A 20,974-nucleotide genomic window follows, 5' to 3' on the forward strand; every position below is an offset into this window, starting at 1 on the left:
GTGAACTGTATTTATTCAAAAACATAATAAAATTCAAAGCAAATTCACATTGGATCATATTCTGCAGAATAGATAATTCTAAGTTACCTATGACATATCAAGTGTGTTTGTCAGGCTTGGTTAAATACTAATGTATTAATGAATATGCGTCATGTACATTTGTAACACAGGGCCTGTAAGAATTAAGGCCTCAAATCCCTTATCATATTAGTTCATATGGTGTATATTCCTATATAAAAACAAATTTCAATTAGTTAAATTACCAAAAGCCAATTGACACACAATAAATATGCAGAACTCAGGGTCCCTGATGGACAAAGTGAATCACACTGTCATATATGAATGAATGCTAGTCTTAGTCACTTGAGAGCGGTCTTACACAATACTATAGTCTGCACTACTGTCAAGGCTTGTGGATGGAGGAATTTGTGACTATATTTCCCCCAGAGATGTAATGGAGTAAAAGTCCAAGTATCATAAACTAGAAATAGGAAAGTTTAATAAAAAACATTGCGGTAACATGATCTCATTTCACTGTAAAAATACAATAAACATTAGGTAATGGTTAGTGTTTTTTATTCTGTGTCATGTACCGTCATTAGCTAGCTGCGTAAGTTAACGTTAGCTAACTAGCCTTTGCTACCTACTAATGTTAGCGACAGTATTTTTTAATTTTGCTAAATAATCTGTGGCGGTCTCCACAGATTGATTGTTCACCTGGCTTCACTGTCCCACTGCACAGTATTATCTTAATATCTGTAAAATGAATAATTAAATTATGCAGAAGTTTGATGTTTTTTAACATTTTTTTACAACAACATAACACTATTTTGTGAGATTCAGTGCTCCTGTTTCCAGCCGGCGATTGGTTAAGCTAACGAATCAAGCTAAGCGCTAGGTCTGGCTTTATTCTTAAGAATGGTATCAATCTTTTCATCTGACTATTGACAAGCAAGAGTATATATGTATTTTATCTTAGCCCTGCATCAAGTTTTTGTTTAGTTTTTTAATTCCCCCCCCCCAGACTCCACAGAGATGTTACTCAGGTCTGTTAACCTTCCTGCTGCTCGCTGATAATTTATAGATTTCAGAAAATGTGCAGCTTTTAATATTCTCAGGCAAATCAAACAGCGGGTATATGCTGTATCATGAGTAGGGTTTGGTCTCTTTAAGGAAACATCCTGTTTCAAGTATCTTTTTTGCTGTTTGATGTAATTTGATGTTCTATACATCAAGTTGACATTTCCAGCCACTACAGTTCAGTTTTTATGTCAGAAAATACTTCAGTACTTCAGGTTTTTATTTTGTCTTGTAACATCATCGACTATACCTAGATTAACATTTGCTAACTAGCATTCACTGATGGACAGTGACGTTATCGGTAGCCTTTTTGAATTTTGCAATATAATCTGTGGCGGTCTCTTGGTTTTATTTTTCACCTGGCTTCACTGTCCCACACTGCACATTTGTATCTTAATATTTGTAACATTAATGTTACAAAGAAGCAGGAGTTCCTTGTGGTGACAGGAAAGTAAGTTAATCATCGGGTCCATTTATTTTGGAGAGGATGAGACCTCTGCAGATAATTTGGTTCCCATTAAAAACCTCCAGAATGATCATTTATCTTTTGTTAATCCAAGTCATACTGCCCACTTTTTGCAACAAAACAAGTTTCAGCTTGTTATTCTTTATCACAAGTTTATAATCATTATTATTTTATATGAAAGCAAGGCAATTAAAGAGGAAATAACGTGTAGCTGCACGTCAGGAGTAGGCTATGGGTTACGTTCTTTGCCCAAGGGCACTTTGAATACTTTGAACAAAATTAAATTAAATTGTCCAAACATCGGTTTTCTGATTGATGACACTACCGTTAAGCTACTGAGATATATAAGAAAAGAGGAGTTCCACTCAATTGCTGGGTGGGATCATATGTGCAATATTTAACTCTGCAATAGAGTTAATTTCACGCACTAGATTGGGTTAAATAGTAAAACCCAGCACTGGTAAAAAGTAAATTGAACATACTTCGCCAAACAACTTAAAAAAATGTCTACGAAGTAATTTATTCCGAAATAACAATGGCACATTACCCCTAAAGCCATTAACGGTTATTGCTATCGGTCTTTCGCGGGAATTCCCCACGTGTGACTTCATGGGAAGGAGAATGAAAACAGAATATCCTGAAGTGGTAAGAGAAGGCTGAAATAAAGGTCTGCCGCCTCATATAATGTATTCAACAACGGGGGGAACGCTTTACTATCACTATCTTGTATTTATTAGGCAACTATACATAGTTATACCACAAACCCCGAATTATTCCTTTACAGGGAAATGTTTTGATGACGCTAGAAAGATGTACCTTGTTTCAACCGTGGGGGTGTATCCATGGGTACTGTTGTCAAAAGTGGCTTATGTAATGAAACGAGTGCACTTCATGAAACGATTATATGTATTTCTTTCATATATAATTAATATGTGTTGTTCCTGTTTTACTGAGGGCAGAGTCGTCGATAATTAAACTAATGACGAATATTGTCACCCCTCAAATAGACGAGTGGCTCATTCCGTTGAGAGGGGAGAGAGGTTCCTCCGGATTTGCCGTGACGCGCTGGTGTTTGTGTGCTCACCGTGGCGAAGGAGAACCGAGGGGTCCACACACAACAGGGACAGCCGGCCAACACACACTCTTTAAGATAAAGGTGAGTTTTACAAAAGTGGTGTTCTGAAATACTGGTGGCACCGTCATTTTGTTGGATACCTCGCTGTTTAACAACGCCGAATAACGGTCACGAAGCAGCCAGAGCAGAGTTACGTTACTCGGAGGATGCCTGTGCGCTGCTAGCTTCAGTTGTGGTTAGCCTGTGTTTGGTGGACGCTTTAACGTTAACGCGAGACATTCGGGTAACTTTAAACTGTCTCGAGCCGAACTATAATTCCACAGACATGCAGGTATTTAAACTGCTGTCAAGGGGAAAAAATACGTTACGGCGAAGTTGAAATTGTATGTTAACCCAACGAAGGGAAAAGTTAAGATGAAATCCCCCCCCCCCCCCCCCCCCTTTATTGCTACCACTGGCTAATCTTCTGAAACAGCGTTGAGTGTCCACCAATATAACGCTAGCTATATCTGGTCAGTATCACAGCTTCTTAACTTGAATTTCTTGGATTTGTGTCACTGGTAGATAGTAGAGAGGTATAAATAACACTCAGAACAGTTAAACATCTCTGTCAAACGTTGTGTCACTGTACTGACGGATTTCATGTTCTCATAAAAGCTCTCAAAATGACTCCGTGATAACCAGCGCTCATGATCTGCAGCACCATAACATTATTATCTGTGGCACGTCACGAGACATGGTGTTTTGTTTTTCAAACCTAGTTGCACATACAGATATCTGTGTTTAAAATCAATATGTCTGTCTTTGTATTTGCTTCTCATTTTGTGGCAAAGCTTTGTCCTCATAGCTGTCACGGTGAAATTAATTTCCACCAATTAATGTCAGCAACCTTGAATACCCTTTTTGTTATGTGGTTGGAAAAGTAGGACAAGTTGAATTTTCAAGAGAAACATCAGACTTACTAAAGTCCCTTGTTTCTCAAATGCATTTAAAAGCATGCTAGATACAATAAACTATGCAGTGATGCATATTCTGGTTAGTGGTTGCACAAATGATCAATACAGATACCACTCTATGGTCTCTAGCGGATGTCTGATATTGCAACACTGACACCAATATTACTAATTGTTTTGTGGGGAAAGCTACACCGGTGCAGATATTTATCTTTCATCTAATCTTTAGTTTGCTGCTGCTTTTTGACAGTTTGTGGGTGTTGTGCAGCTGACCAGATGTGTTTCCCTCGGGTAATTTGTTAACGACATGGTAATGACATCCGATTGTGTTTATTACCATGGGATCCATTATTAGCATGTTGGCACAGCGAATAGAGAGCGCTTTTGTGGTAATGTGTCAATAACATCACTGACTAAAAACATTTGAAAAAGGACACAGCCTCTTTTACTGTGTTCCGTACCAAAAATAGTGTGCCATCCAAAAAATATCCCCCCCCCCCCCCACTGACATGACCAAAAAAATGCATTTTTAATAAGTTTATTTGAAAATGTGACCTAATTAGCAAAAAAAAAAGGGCTTGTGGTTGTGCAAGCTGCTGGTATTCAGCCATGTGCTCTCTTTTGCTTCTCCCTGAAGCACAATGGATGAAGAGGAGCAGTTTGTGAACATCGATCTGAACGATGACAATATCTGCAGTGTCTGCAAGCTAGAGACGGAGACGGGGACCATGTCTTTCTGCCATGTCTGCTTTGAGCTCAGCATTGAAGGTAAGACGACTGCTCGTTTGCTCACCAGAATGAAGCGCAAACAAAGAGATGTAAAGGCCCTCCTCACAGACAGCTGATATATTTGTGCTAGCTAATGTTTCAAATCAACCTGCAGCTTACAGTATGCAGTGAAGCTCTTTAATGATGTTTTTGTTACCACAGCGTGACCTCCCCAACTCTTGAAAAGCCCACACACCCTCACTCAATGTGTCTGATGGGATTCAGCTTTGATATTCATCTTCATTTCCAGTTTCCCTGGCTGGGTTCATATAGAGACACTCTAATGTGGATAGATCAGCATCGGTCTTAGCTGCCAAGAGTCTCCAGCGTTTGGATCGCACAACAAATCACTTTTGTGGAAACATCCAGATTCTTTTTGATCTATGTTCCCATCACAGCAAATATGCACTTGCGCCAAGAGCTGTAGTTTAGCATGGGAACCTTTCAGATGTGTCGATGTGCCGTATGATGGTCGTCCACAAACGCTTCTTTTATCTTCTACAGGAAGAACATATAAGCTATGTGCAGGGTAATGGGCCTGCAGGACCGAAGCCCTCTCTAAAATAGACCACTGTGATTCCCCCGTTTGATGTGCCACTCAAACTCAAGAGCATGCGTTTGAAGTTTTTTCATTTCTTAATTAATGAGTGGCCTGTTTGAAGAAGAGTGACAAATCTGAAGGGATTAGATATGCCTCTCATTGGGCACTCGTCTCATAGATCCACAAAGACTCTGCAAGCAGTGTGCGCGTGTTTATGTCTGCACAGTTTGATGATTGTGTGCGACTTGTACAACGGTGCAATATAGCTGACTAAGAGCTCCCAGAGTGGTATATCATTCTGTCGACAGCAGGAGAAAATGCATATGCACAAAAGATTTATAGGTCTCGTCTGTTGTGGTGTAAAGGAACTGAGCGTGGGGGTGTTGATTAATCGCTTTGCTCTTTGTGTGCCGTGAAAGAGTCTTCAGTCTTCAGAGTCAAGCATTGTTTAGAACAATACTTAACTTAAGTTGTGTCAGTAAATTTCTTGCAAGCTCATTAATCCTCATTCAGCAGAAATGTAATTTAAATATGGTAGACGGACACAGCCTGGGTTTGCTGGCATGTACAGTGCATACAGTAATGTGAAAAAGCCTAAATAACAGACTTTGTACTTATTGAAAACAATAAGCCGTAGTAGAGGATTGATCTGTGTAATATGGGGGGCTTGCCAAACTGCATGCGGCTACTTCAGGCACGGCTGATTGGAAACTAAGGCCAAGCCGTGTGGCTGCAGACTGCAGACTACAGACTTAATATCCACGGTTCATTCCTCCTGTGCCATCCTTCGTTAAAGTAGAAGAGAACAAAAGTCCACACACGCACACGGAGTGCACAGACATGTGAAGAGGAGAGAGCGTTCTTCATCTATCGTGCACACAAACACTCCCTCCCAGTGCCGCTCCGTTCCAAACCATATCATGCTATCTCAAGGGTGAATTACTGCTGCTGAATATTCATTGCCATCTTGCTATATGCTGGTTTTGAATATTTAGTAGAAGCAATAGAAGCAGAATGGCTTCTCGTTGTTTTGGGGTTTTTTAAGAACAATCTCTCTACAATGCTCTAACTTGTCATTGATTTTGTACAACGGGCAGCGTCTTCTAGACCAGAGGACCCATAGCAGTCAGAACTATAGCTCAAAATACTTCCAGGTCTGTTGTAGGATTGCTTGTAAAGACATGCAATGAACGGGATTTCTTTTAGTGATCGGAGTATTTGCTTTATTATCAGGATGTTGTTATAAGGAATCGGCAGCGGTAGCAGAAACAACCGGTTTTTGAATCTCTAGTATGGGAGGACATCAGCAGGGTTATTTATTCAAACTTTGTTTCCTCCAGAGTCACTAAAGACACTAACTGTTTTCATAGGTTGTCTCGTACTCGTCATGTGTTGGAACATCCCTTTTAAAGTCTAAAATGTTCTTTTTAAATAGATTTTTTGAACACCTTGCCACTGCAACGGTGTACCTTTGTCACAGCAGAGAGCAGGCCCATTATGAGTTAACTGCTTACTCTTAAGCATTCATTTCCACCCACAACCGCCCTGAGATCAGCTCGGAGGCTTGCATGACACGGGGATGTTCAGACTTGTCTGTGTAAACGTCAGCTGCCGACGCACACAGAATTCACAGTTGAAGTTCGGCAGCACTGTACATGAATTTGAACACAAACGAGAGCCGCTAAAGACGAAGCAATCGTTCATCTCCATATTCAAATAGACGAATGAGCTTCATGTTGACAGAGTTGTTCATCAGCCAGGCTTGAGCCCACAGTACCACCAGGTGCAGAAGTATGTGAAGGCTGTTTGTGGCAAAAAATTGTCCAGGAAGTGCAGCCTTTGTTTTAGCTCCAAGTGGTTGTTTCCTGAGGAAACTGCTTTGGCCTGTGTGCGCACTGATTCCATCAAAAAATACAGAGTAGAAACTGTGTCTTTTTATGTATTGCTCCACCTCTGCCTAACTGGGCTTTTCTTACTTTCTTTTGTTTCTGCTTGCTGCACCATCTGAGCTTTGTACTGCACATGGCTACACAGCCTTGAGCATCAACAGTGTGCAGCAGAGAACAAGAGCCAGTTCAACCAGTCTGCAGTCATTGGTAATCTTCTGTGTTGCTGTTTCAACCTGAAAGCATTTGTGTATTTCGGAGGACGTTTCCTGATCATGGCTTCTTTATGACTGCTCAAACACCAACACATGATAAGAGAGTGGCTCTGTTAGCTAGCAAGAAAGCCAGACCTCCCTCCAGCCAAGGCAGTAATAGTTTAGAAGATTGTGCAATGTATTTATTGTTTTTTACTTGATTGCCAGATATGTCATTCAAATGGGAGAAGTTTACAGTCAAAACACCGTTAACAAAACCAAACATTAGCCGGCACACTTTGGTTTTAGCTTTCTCTCTTCTGAGTATTCAAACCACCCGAAATGGCCAAATGTGGTATCATTAACTATAATATTCATCTGACTTTGCTGTTCAGAGCTGATTGCTCATTGCAGCATACTTCAAACCAGACGGGCCTTTTTTGAACTGTCCTTATTGGATGTGACGAGCTGTGCTGTGTAAACACCTGAGAGATCCCTCCAGCACCTCACCCACAGTCTTCTGGTCTTCTCTGGCTTCTTTTCAGACAAGATGTCTGCTGAGCTGCCAGGTTCAGCTAAAGCCCAGCATATCATCTGCTTACATAACGCAGACAGAATATTTTTTTGCTGAGGCCTGGCTGTGCGATTTCCAGCTGTGTTTGGAGTGAGGAGAAAACGGCAAATTCCAGCAGGGAGAGACTGGAATGATGCAGTCGGTGCTGATTCTGGTTGCTGCTCGCTCTACAGGGGCTATTGTTGCTCCTCTAAACAGCTCATTCATTGTGGGTGAACTCTTCAACCTGGGGTGTAGAGAGGTCTAATGATGTGATAATGAGCCTGTGGTAGCTGTGTGCTTGAACTCAGTCAGGGTCCAGAGATGAACCCACTGCATGGCACCGCTTTCAATGTGACTCTATATCATTTGTTTGAATAAATTGCCCCTTTTCCCCACAAAGTGGATTCTCTTCATCAGCCCTGCAACTCTGAAATAATGGCCTTTCTCTAAACTAACATGCACAGTCTAACCCACCGAATGTGACAACAATGTGAGCGACCACCTCTATGAAGACAGTTCTCCTCTGTCACCGTGGAGTGATGCACATTGTGGATGTGAGTGTCAGACAGCGACCATAGCAAAGGTAGCCGTGTATCTCTGTTACACTATTGGTTCACGGTTCTTGTGTGACTGACTGAGATCACTTTCTCTTGGCTTGTTGGTAGAAACAAGCAGTGATGGTTTGCAGTAAACTGACCTGTGATACTGGGTGATTGTAGATTATATTATTAGAGCTTTTACATCATTTTAACAGCCTTGAACTCTTAATACTAGGTGTCATGCAAATGTATTTGCTATTTTTCTAACTCGTCAGTGTTTCCTCGCAACAATGTCTTCACAGCTCAGATTTGATATTTGCCTTAAAAAACATACCGTTTATGTCGTTCTACCCAACAAGGAATACTTGCCACTGACTGTACTGTACACAACACACCATCGGAAGGTAGCAGCCAGTACAAGTTCATAATGTACAGAATATTATATTATATAAAACATATCATTCTCTCTGAATAGAAACACTGTTTGAATTAATTTTCTTCCCAACATTTGTTCGTAAGTGGCTGGCATGTTTTACTTGCATCATCAAAGATGATTGCCATTTAGAAGTACTAATTATGCTCTGACAGGATTAGCCTGATTTATTATAATTACATTTCCAGATCAATCAGATGTCGTTATGCTATGTCTGTCATTTTATAATGCTTAATTTTTGCTAATATGGGAATATCCTTTTCTACTGATTTGGTAAATCAAAGGAGAGCATATGAATAGATAGTAACTACAGGGTTTATATATCAAATATACACAAGATCATTTGTGATCACAACCATTTATAGTGTGTACAGTGTTTCTCAATCCAGCTGCTCATACCAATTATAACTGATTCAAACAACTTAAGGGACTATCAACGTCACTTTGTGTTTGAGAAATTATTACAACGCTTTGTCTCCGGAGTTTATATGCTGCGTGTCTCTTTCTCCACCCAAACCACTTTCAACTAAATTTGACATTTTCTTTACATTTTTTGTGCAAATTGTGGAATTCATAAATGAGCAATCCAAGTAGTTGATTGATGGATGTCTACTCCGGTTTACGGTCACATAGGACTTTTTGTTTAGTAGTAACACAAGTCTGTCATTCGTTGCACTCTGTGCTGTTAATGGCAGCTACTCTGTACTGTTGTTTAAGGTCTGTGGGGTTAACAGGTGGTTTGAGTTCAGTGTTGGTCATGTGACCTCCATGTTGGCGTCTACGTTGGTTCGTGCAGCTGCTGATTCTTCTAAACCGTGCCATGCAGCTGTGTTTGACACCTTATCAGCGTTGACCTCTGTCCCACATGTCCCAACACCGTTTGTTCATCTCCTCTGAAGTGTGTCAAGGCTCAACACAGACTGAGCATAAACAAGAAGTCTGCAGAAGGTTGCTCCAGGCAGGACAAAATGTGCCCCTCTGTTCATTGCACAGCGTCTGTTTTATGCGCCGCAAGCGTACATAAAAGACTACGAACGCAACTACAGGCAGTGGAACTTTAGGCGCAGATCTCTTTTCCATGATGGCAACCACAAGACTATGGAGTGGAGGTCTGAGTTACATTTGGGCAGAAGTGCAGCCACCAAATGAAGAGCAGGGCTAGATCAACAAAGGGATGTCATCTCTCTTCAGCCTGAGGATTAGTACGCCGTCGTTCCCTTGGTTACTTTGCTGTTGAGAATTATCCAATGTAACAGGCATCGGTCTTCCTGGTGCTGCTCCAACAGTTTCTCGACTTTTCCACACCAACTTTGTATGAATAAAATACAACTAAATATTAATTTGCAATTCGGGCTGTTGCTTCTTAGTCGATAAATCAACTTTGATTGTTTTCTTTGGTTGATTCGTCATTTCTTTTATGCTTTTTTTGTGCTGATGACTTATTTCCCAGAAATGTATTAACACATCTGTGGTAAACACAATATTTAAAGTGGTGCTTCTGTGTGAGTATATGAGAAAATATATTCTGTGTACATAAAGCTTATGAGCATTGGAATACTTGCTTTAAATAACCGGGACCACTTGATCTGATTCTAGTGGTGTCATTATTTATGTTTGCTCTGTGGAACAACTTATTAACAAGTGAAAACCATGAATAATGACAGCAGATTTGACATCAGACTGTGTCTGTGCTTTGTGTCTGTTAGTTGGTTCACTGAATGAGAGACGTACCTTGACTCATTCTGTACAACAGGGCAGGAAACAACAAGCCCATTGGTCGTCAGCGTCGTTGGGCTTAATGTCTCTAACTGTCACAGCCGAACAATGTTGATTCACCTCCAGAGAAGAGTGTGTGTGTGTGTGTGTGTGTGTGTGTGTGTGTGTGTGTGTGTGTGTGTGTGTGTGTGTGTGTGTGTGTGCGTGTGCGTGTGCGTGTGCGTGTGTGCGTGCGCTTATGTGTGCAGCCATGAAAGACAGTAGTGCTAAGCTGCTTAGCTGGAGTGAGGTCTTTGGCTGGTGGGGCACTGGCCTGGTTGTTAGCCAATGATTTCCCTGCTGGGGAAGTGGTAGTCAGTGTGTTTTTGTTGTAGTCCAACGACTGCGACTGATCGGATTATACCATGGCTGTTTGATAGACAGAAAGCTCCTGCGGCTATTGGCAAAGCGTGTGGAGATTCATTGACATTCTCGCACAGGAGACTCACAGACCTGATGCTGTACACTGCACAAGACTACTCTATCGTAAAGGTCTGTCTTTCTTGGCACTCGGGTCACAACACAGTTATGCAGAAGCTTAGAATAGACCTCTACGCACACAGTTGTGTAATGGTCTCAAACCTTCCGATGTCCTGAGGCACATACGGTGTGCTGACTGTCCCCATTAGGTGTGGACTGTTTGTTTTGATCCTGCAGGCAGACAGAACGCTTTCAAAAGACACTCAAGGAAAGGACCGCGGACAGAGATATTACAAGACAATTGTCTTGTAATATTGACAAATTCACCAATTGACAAATTGGTGCTTTAAACACATTTTCTTTTTACATTTCAGTCAACATATTATTTCTGCTCTTCACACAACTTTAGCAAGTCTGCTACAGTGATGCTAGTAGGAAGTTCTGCTTGTAGCCACTGCTGTTAGCTTAAAAACCTGTTGTTCTGATCCGATCCATTTTCTCACCAATAATACTAAGACGAGCTTCATTTGCTATTTCCGGTTTTGCCATTAATGGGAAATAATGTTTTTCAGTTGGAACAAACATTATTAAATTACTAGTCAAAGATATTTTGCAACAAAGAAACTACTTTTAGTATATTAATATTTCCTATATTGTGTCAGGCCTGTCAGCTACAGGTTGTCACAATATATCGGATATGGCTGTCACAACCCTGTTAAAGGAAACCGTGTGTGTGTGTGTGTGTGTGTGTGTGTGTGTGTGTGTGTGTGTGTGTGTGTGTGTGTGTGTGTGTGTGTGTGTGTGTGTGTGTGTGTGTGTGTGTGTGTGTGTGTGTGTGTGTGTGTGTGTGTGTGTGTGTGTGTGTGTGTGTGTCCCGTGTGCGCCCGTAAGCAAGGCCCTGCAGACCACACACACACGAGGGCTCTGTATGTGACTACTTTACTGTGGCCACGAGGTGTTGGTAATGTCCTGTGGTTTCCTGGGCTCATCTGTCTAAAGCGTCAAGAGAGGCATGTGAGGAAAACCTGCCCAAGTGAGCTGTTAAATCTATATGGACTAACGGTGACTAATCTCCATTGCGGTCCGTCTGTCTGCTGAGAAAGGCTGGCTGTGAGAAGAAGGCCCTCACACGAACGCCTCGCTTTAGCCTCACCTGCTGCTACCTCTTGCACACACACCGTTTTTGCTCTCGTTCTCTTTCACCTACAGCTTCTCTTTGTTTGTCAAGCCCTGTCCCATTTTACTCTGAGGTTATTTTAATTTTGATCCACTTGCTGCCTAATTTCCTCTGTGTGTGCTAAAGTGGTTACATTGTGACCTGTTTTGACTGGATGCAGGAAGCATTACTTTTCCCCTGTAGAGGTACTTCCAAGGAATGTAGTTTAAAGTGGCAAAGGAAGTGTGGCGGAGTGCAGGAGCTTCTCAAGCTATGCAAGGACAATAACCACCAAAGATCACAAAAGCAACCTAAACAAGTTGACCGTATCTACGCTGGCAATTTACTTAAATTACTACAAGCGCACCACAAGCATTCGGCTGAAAGTCACCAGTTAACACGGTCACTTGTTAAACTAAAACACCACCGCTGTCGGAATAACGATTCTGACAACCGAATATACGACAACAACAGATTAAGATTCAATGAAAACGCTGCTTCATGTGGACAGACTGTTGCCCAGTACACACTTTAAAATATGCTTCATGTGTTTGCAGTGAGACTGGGTCAGTGCATTATCCCTGCTATCTCAACACGCCGCTGGCTAATCCACCACACATTAAGCAGCTTTCACAGAGAGATCGCGTCAGGTCAATCTGCCAGTTCTACTCTCTTTCATACTGGTTTACTTTCATTTGTTGGGCGAGTAATGCATTTCTCAATAACTGTTGAGCTCTCTGCTTTATTTGCTGTTAACTGTTTCATATGCTTTTTGTATGTGTTAGGAACCCTGCCTCTTGGAGTCACTGTATTGTTGCACTCATAACTGTGACAGTTGTTAGTGTGGCTGTATCCTTTAAACGCGTTGTGCCTGTTGACTCATTGCTTCCTGTCCGTGTGGATGCAGGTGTTTCCTCTGCTACCTTGTTGCACTCGAAGTCCCTGCGCGGCCACAGAGACTGCTTTGAGAAATGCCACCTCATCGCCAACCAGAAGCTGTCGTGTTCCAAGGTCTCCCGAAGTGCCTACGAGGGCATGAAGCTGGCCTTCAGCCAGAAACTGACCCGCATCATCCAGTATGCCCAGAACAAAGACTCTGTCTCCTCCATCGGCCCCGGCAGACGGGGGGCCAAGCTCCTTTGTTACAGCCAGCAGGGTGACCGCAAGCTGCTGCCCCAGTCGGACGCCCAGGTGCCCCGCTACACGCCGTGCTGGGACGCGGGCAAAGCAACGGGGCTGCCCGACTACGCTATGGGGATGTTGGAGTGCCGCACGGTGGAGGGGCTGGGACTGCTGCAGGAGGCGCAATCTGACGTCTGGTCCAGTGACGGCAGGAACGGCCGACGCAGTCGCAACCAAGGAGGAGGACAAACACAGCGCAGACACCAGGGCGACAGCGGAGATGAACGTGAGCACGTTTAAGATTTTACTTTTAGTTTTTAATCAGTGTGTAGGTTTGATTATTTAGTTCTGTCTTTTGAAGGAAGGATAGTGTTGACAATACGTTGCTGCATTCTCTGCCTCTCTTCTCTCCGTCTTAAGTGTGACCTCTGCGATTTCTTTCTGCACACTTGTAAGTTCAAAGGCAGCAGACAAAACGGTAGCACAGGAACAGAAAACACCTTCTTACTTGGTCTGACCCTCATCGCCCTCTTTGCTGGGATCCCTCCAGAGAAGGAATTAATTCTTGCATAACCTCCAGACACTGTATGTCCTTGGCTTTCTGCTGTCTCATCACCACTATAGCTGCTTATGACTCCAGACTGCAGGAATGTGAGCGAGCCGTGTACAGTTATGGGTCCCTTATTAACATTCTTTGATGAATGAATGAAAGATGACAGGCATTTCACATGTACGCTGTTTATGTGTGTGTCTATCGCTACATGAGCTGGGCGACGCTTTCTAATCTGAATATCTTGCCGTTGGACAGGAAACAATCAATCAACCACTTCCTGCATTCTGGTGCATCTTTATGCACGAACGTATGGTGGTAAATGTCATAATTTATGGAAAGGAAAACTATTAATGGCATATATTGCAGTAAGACTCTCAGGCATTCTGTATTACTTTCAAGTATTTCTTCTCTTTTAGATCAATTTGTCTCATTTAATGTTATCAACACACACGTGAGCATCATATACTCTTCTCTTCAGATGTGCACGTGGCACCTATTCACCTCACTGATGCATGAATTCCTCTTAATTAGTCTAGAAACTTCTGGACTTTAGTAGCACATATGTGTTTCGGAAAAATTTCTGCACACATTCAAAACCTATCCCACAGATCTGTGTTCTCTGAGATTCTGTACATTTAAAAGGATGGAAGGTCATCACTCAACAACTTGAAACTATAGTATAAATGTGTCTGCTTCCTCTCACTCTCTGATCAAATCTGTCTCTTTTTTCTTCTAGTGACTAAAATGAGTGTGGATGAACTCCATCAGCTGAACAACCAGCTGCTGATGCAGGTTCAAAGTAAGTGTTGTTGTTTTTTTACTGGCATTCTGTGATAAGTTGTGCACAACCTTTGACCTAAAGTTCCACCATTTGAATCATCCACATTTTAAATGCGACATTTTCACTCCGTCATGCACATCTGTAATACATCCCCATGTTACATTCTTGGTGCCCTCAGGAAAAAGCTGTGTGAGTAAAAATAAATGTTACTCAGAGCATTCCCAGACCCAATACAGCCTGGGGCTACTATAGACTACTATAGAACACATCGGCTGCTTCCATGTGACCAGCAGTGTTGAATTGGTCACTGTTTAGTGCTCGCTCATGTCCGTTCACTCCATTCTTCATCACTTACCTATTATCTTAAGCAGATGTGTTTTCTGTCATGTTGTCTTTGCTCTTTGCCCCCCTCAGTAATCACTATTATTGGTTTTCTTTATCTTGTGTGTGAATGAAGCCACTGATTCTCTCTCTCTCTCTCTCAACAGAGGTGTTCGAGGAGCTCACTGAGGCCGTGCAGGAGAAAGACTCGTTGGCGTCGGAGCTGCACGTGCGTCACATCGCCATCGAGCAGCTCTTTAAGAACTGCGCCAAGCTGCCCTGGCTGCACATCAGCAGGGCCGGGGTCAAGGCCAGCAGCAGCACCACCGGCCCCGTGGAGTGAGGCACGAGCTGGCGGCTTCTGTCTCCTCTGGTGGGAGGACACTGATAAACACTTCACAGTCCTGGCTGCAGCGAGGCTGAAGAAAAAAGCCTTTGTGTACATTGAGTGACTTCTACGACACCGCGGTGCCGTCGGGTCGTCAAACCTGCTTTAGAGCAGCATTACGGGCTGGGCTGAGTCGGCCTTCGCTCTCGTCGCTGCAGTGATGATGCAAGGATTACTGGTGGCCGGGTCTGGCATGTGACCTGAATCCAACCCATCTCATGTAGCCACGATGCATGTTAATACCAGGTGGAACGGGGAGTCAGGGTTTCCAGGCCCCGGTACACGGCGAGGACATTTAAAAAAATGTACCTTAATACAGACGAAAAAAAACAATCAGTATATCTGCATATTTTAACAGAAATGATTGCTGTTGGTTTTCTTTTCTTTTGTTTAGTTTGCTGTCAAACATTTCAGTTTTTCATTGTTTGGACGTGGATATTCAAATACTGCTTAATACGTTATATGTTACCTGGTGTTACAGTATTTTTTATAACATGGCTTGGTGCAGAATGCTAGAATCGGTCATATTCAAACCAACAGGCACACAGCAGTGTTTGCTCACTGTTCCAACGTCAAGTATGAACGAGGTTTTAGCTTTTTCTTGCAGCTCTGACAATGGCTTGAAGCAGGAGTTTTTAACTTGCCTTCAACCTGCCCCATCTTGACTTGATAGTTTATGAGAACGGTGGTGATCAGAAAGATTGAACAGTAAAAGAAATTCTAACACATTGAAGACGGATTAAGTCTAATCCGGAGAAGAGCACAAGTAGGTGCAAGACAACACCCAAAAAGTCCCCTAAAGCATCTCCGCAACAAAGATGCATCACCAGTGTGAACGTCAACGGCTGTGAGGCTGATGATGACTACTTTAGGAGTGTCCATGAAATAACAAGCAGCAGCTACCGTGATAAAGTGATAGCTATTTAGTTTTTAATTCAGCCTTTGGTTTTATAGTAACTGTCATTGCTGGTGAGATTTACTTGATATTTAGCACAGAGCTGTCTCGCTATCAAGCACAAGTCCTATGTATGGCTACACACTGAAGAGGAAGAAGAACGGTTTAGTTACTGAAAGAGAAATCCAGCTGCCAAACCAAAGTCTGTATTCGTTCCATTTCAAACGTGAACTGCAACCACGTGACTTCCATTGGCAGAGGAAGATGCGATACCAAACTGATTTCAAATATACGTGGCTTAGTGATTTACGTCACTGTGTAATTATGAACCATAGATTATTTTTTTCTCTAAAGGTGTTGATGTGGAGATGATTTGTTCTCATGATACATGTGGCGTATATGTTTTATAATTAGTTGTATTTATCTTTAGTGTGCAGTGTTTACTGTGGTTTCCCTCTCTGTGTGTTGATGTGTGAGAGTCGATGTCACAGCAATACATGGAGGTCCCTGATTATTGAACGATAGGAGACAAAGCAGGCGATGGTATTACCGGTCGGTGTGTTGCAGCCTGCAGCTTTGGTTAACTTATCATTCAGGAACCCTATGCAAGAAAGAGACACATGAATCAGAAGCCTTATCAAATAGCAAATATGTAAAAGAATATTGGTTATCTGAGACGAGGTCTCGGAGCCGCTGGAGTGTAATAAGCTGGGGAAAGACTATGTTATATTCCCATTGATGTATGAAATAACTCACCGCCTCTTTTGCTCTCTTTGTAAGAGATTTCATGTATTCAACCCCTTTTCAGGGTTTAAAGTTTTAGCTCCATTTTAATCTTTTATCTTGCTTTCCTTTCTATAACTGTATTCAGCTTGAGTCTATTCAGTATTCAGTTGTATGTTGTTGGTTTTTTATTTTATCTTTTAAAATATGAATGCATTGTCTGTTGGTATACTGCAGAAACATGCCCGGGCCTGTGCCTCTGCTCAGCAGAACATCAAGATGGATCCGCTTGTGTCGTCCTCTTTTCCTGGCGATGTGAGCGTACCGGCTGCTCCTTCCTTTAGACTTGACTCTTCGTTTGTTTGTTTTCTAATGTTGAACAAGGCTGCATTTGTGTTGTGTGAGGATTCTATTTATTGTGTGTGCGTGTGTGTTCATGGACCTTACACATGCTGTGTGATTTGTGCTTAAGTGACAGTTTGTATTTTTTTGTAAAATATTTCAATAAAACTATTTTTACTACATAATGTGACATGCTTGAATTTTGATTGATTGTGACCACTTCTGCTGGGATAAGACAGCTGGTGTGATTGATATTCACAGTATTAAATGGCTACCTCTCAAAAAACAATCTAACAGCAGCTCTTCAGAATCAACAGGTTTGGTTTTTACTGGCTTTGTAAACTGTCTGATGAAATGTTGGCCTCATGCACAGTCAAGCGTCACATTAACACACAGCTTCACTATCTACCCACATGCACATAGTCTTTGCACTTTGGACATTTGCACATTTCCCGGTAAATATTTGTGCACAGAACTGTACAGATCTTCCACTTAACAGAAAGACATTTTGATGCATTTCTTATATATTTTTTCATATTTTCTATTGAAAATCGTTCTATATTATGTTGCGTCTCTTGACTTTTGCTCTCTGTTGACTTTTGTCAACAGAGATGATGCAAAACATGCAGACACAGAATAAGTGCTGACTCCAGCATATTTTCACCTGATTACCCAGTTGTGGATTCTTGGATTTTGAAACAGACTGCTGTAGACTGTTCAGTGTGCATTGTGTGGGAGATGGAGATTTGGCGCCCTCTTGTGGACAAATGCTGTTTATAAATGAGCCTGGTTATTGTAATGAGTGTTATTTCCGGGAAACATGCACACTATGCTGTCTGGTTAATCTTCTCTCGGATCAAATAGCCTGAAGCATATTACTTTGAGAAACATCAACCTTGACAACAAGGCATCAAAACAATGAAATGGTGTATCCAAAACATTTCAATGTTCTCTAAGTTGTTATTCTAGTCAGCTATGTGACAACGATACTGTAAATAAAAAATAAAAAATGATGATAGAGTACGGAGGATTAGTTTAGGAATCTTACAACCTCGGAACATATTCTAAGTTATTTGAGGCCAACTCGGAGGTTAGCGTCGCCCTGGTTCCCACGACAAAAAGCCAATGGGATTTTTCCATTGGCTTTTGAATTATTGCAAAAAATATACAAAGATACCTACACGTTTTGTCCAGCAAGATAATCTTCACCCCTTTTACCATTTTTGAAGCGTAAATGCAATCACAAGAAGCAAAAAGCTAATAGTAGGCTATAAATGAACTACACCACTGACTGAGGTATATACTGATGCATTTTTATTTTATTATGAACAAAAAGTGAAAATCGTGAAACAGACTCTATTTCAGGTATCTCACCAAAAACCCATTCAAAAAATGATTGACTTAGAGATGAGGGAACTGGAAGTGCAAAAATGGGCTCTGTTCAGGCACCTCACCTCACCAATATCCCTGCTGCTTGGTAGATGGGTACCAATGATGTTCTGGGTGGTACAATGGTACCTTTCTACTTAGTATATATTTCTAGTTAGTATATTGTGTACATGCTTAAGTGCTTGTACTTTTGCTCTGAACTCGGTTGAACTTCACTGTGTTAGCGTATATGCCCAGATGTATCTTTCTTATTGTTGCAAAAGAAGAATTCACCCTTGCCTGCGCGCAAAGACAACTGTAACTATGTTGTATGAGAATGTTCCAGCGCCAAGGCCGTCTGTCCGCTTGGTTTGGTTGCTGGCCGTTTGGTTTTCATTGTTGGTTCTAGCAGTCTGAGACCAGCATGTCTGTAACATTGGCCCCCACCTTTGCTCCTTCTGTATAAAGAAAGCGCATTTACTTTACACTTGGTTCTTCCTCACTGAGACTGTACGCATTCTGTTGTGATGACTCTCTGTGCAGAGAATAAATACTCAAAAGACAACCTCTGGTCTTCTGTATTCTTTATTCCAGCATTAAAAGACTCACACAGTGGTTTTAAGCATCCTGCCTGGGCCGTGCACACCCCGTGCCATTTTGTAGAGTTTACAGTCAGGATGATTTCAATTGCTCCTCTGTAAAAGTTAACAAAAAACTGGCACAGGAATTTAGCTTTCTCAAGTTTCCTGAAGGAATACCAACGTTTCTGAGCTTTTTTCATCAGGGTGGAGTTGCCTGCTGAACATGTCAGGTTGTTTCTGATATCTGATTCCCAGGAACTTAAAACCGATCCCTTGCTCCACCTCGGCTCCATTTATGTCGACATGGGGTTGAGCAGTAGGTTGTTCTCTGAGTACTACTTTGCAAGTTTGTTAATTTCCTCCTGATAAGAAGTCTCACCATTGTTTGTAATCCGCCCGATGGAGGTGGTGTCGTCCACAAACCTTACAACAGAGTCCTCTCCATGTCGGGGATTGCAGTCGTGGGTCTACAACGTGAACAGGGGGGGGGGCTGAGCACAAAAGCCCTGTGGGGCTCCAATGATCAACACTAGAACTGATGAGCTGTGACCGCCAATCCGAACTAACTGGGATCTGTTTGTGAGGAAGTTCAATGTCCAGTTGCATAGTCCTAATTTGCAATTTCATGGAGAAGATTAAAACCACAAACTAGACTACTGTGATACAGGTGTTGTTGTTTTAAGTGAACACAGCAGATTTTTTGGGTACAGGAACGATGGCTGTCTTGAAACAGGTGGGATCACTGTGTCCGTGATTGGTTAAAGATGTCAGCGATAACATCCGTTAGCTGGTTGGGACATGTTCTTAGTGCACGACCGGGATGTTATCAGGCCCAGCAGCTTTACTCGTGTTCACTCTCAACGGGGTTTTTGCGGATATTGACAGTGGCTGGTCCTCTGGAAGTGGGGCAGACTTCACAACTGGCTCTTTATTGAGGTATATTGAGGTAAGGCATAAAAGATGCTGTTGGAGTTGTAATGCTCTCAGCTCTCCATTCATCCAGGCTGATTTGCTGATGTATGATGTTACTGTTGACCTCATTCAATTCTTGTAGTGCCTTTTTTTTCTCAGGAGGAATGTAAACAGCTGCAACAAAAAACCCTGGTGAATTCTCTGGGCAGATAATAAGTGCTGCAACTAATCATTATTAGCTACAGTTTGTGTTGCATGATTTACAAACTTGATAACGTAAACAAATGGATATTTTATTCCTGTTTACATTTGTATTGGCTTTACTTTATTTATCTTATTTGTCATCTTGACTCTTGACTGTGGTGATTTTTCTCTTTAATTATTTCAAACGATGATTAAAATAGTATTTCCTGTTACAATGTTTGTTTATGCAGTTGCTGACAGGAAGTAAACCTATTTATCGTGATACATGTCTTGCTTGCTTGCTTCAATTTCCCAGTTCGTTAACCGGTATAAAGACTCACAATTGACTGATGAAGTTACTTTGGCAAATAATTAGGTTAACAACAAAATTAACAAAAATAACACATTGTAACTACTTTTCCGGTTAGTGCCTTCTGTTAAAATGTAAACTTGGTTGTTACTAAATGTATCACTTTTTATGATAAAAATGACATCACTGGATGCTGCCGTTGGATTGCAACAAACAAAAACACATGCCAGACGCTGTGAGTCATAACAGTGGTAAGTATGTTTCACTCCATAACGAGCATGTGCTCGACCAATAGATGCACCATGTCGGTTTGCTTAAGACCAATGAGAATGATCGGGAGGCGGGATTTGTGTAGAAAGGGGCGGAGTTGATAACCGAACCTCCGGAGTTCTTCTGCTGGCCAACTTCTCCTTCTCCTCCCCATTCATCTTTTTTTTTTTACCCACGCGCTGGAGGAGAGCTGTCGGAAAGGTAATTAGTCAGGATGCAAGTAGCCTCGTATCTCACCAGATTAGATAAGTGTCTCTTAATGTGATTGGTATGTAAATATATCACAATTTATTATGTCAATTTCGAACTTTTGCCACGATATGTAAAGTGATGCTGTGTTTATTAGCAACATGAGGCTGTTAACTTAGCTAGTGTATTAACATACGATATGCAGCTCATGCTA

At 41.9% G+C, this 20,974-nt stretch overlaps 1 protein-coding gene across 1 annotated transcript; it reads left to right on the forward strand.

Moving 5' to 3' along the window:
- The first annotated feature begins 2,622 nt into the window (after window positions 1-2,622).
- Window positions 2,623-17,126, forward strand: cUnh21orf91 (chromosome Un C21orf91 homolog). The gene is made up of 5 exons (XM_079172265.1): window positions 2,623-2,702; window positions 4,212-4,342; window positions 12,730-13,230; window positions 14,234-14,296; window positions 14,767-17,126. Exons 2-5 carry the CDS (start codon window positions 4,216-4,218, stop codon window positions 14,940-14,942), a joined length of 867 nt encoding a protein of 288 aa, XP_079028391.1. The 5' UTR covers window positions 2,623-2,702; window positions 4,212-4,215; the 3' UTR covers window positions 14,943-17,126.
- Window positions 17,127-20,974: the final 3,848 nt, after the last annotated feature.

This window comes from Pholis gunnellus (assembly GCF_910591455.1).
Source record: "Pholis gunnellus genome assembly, chromosome: 13".
Lineage (NCBI taxonomy): Eukaryota > Metazoa > Chordata > Actinopteri > Perciformes > Pholidae > Pholis > Pholis gunnellus.

What these genes read in the sequence shown, in the direction of transcription:
- cUnh21orf91 (XM_079172265.1), top strand. Translation starts at nt 4,216, where the DNA reads ATGGATGAAGAGGAGCAGTTTGTGAACATCGATCTGAACGATGACAAT. An exon ending in GGGCGACAGCGGAGATGAAC is followed by an intron (nt 13,231 to 14,233) that starts GTGAGCACGTTT and finishes TTTTTCTTCTAG; the next exon opens with TGACTAAAATGAGTGTGGAT. An exon ending in GCTGCTGATGCAGGTTCAAA is followed by an intron (nt 14,297 to 14,766) that starts GTAAGTGTTGTT and finishes CTCTCTCAACAG; the next exon opens with AGGTGTTCGAGGAGCTCACT.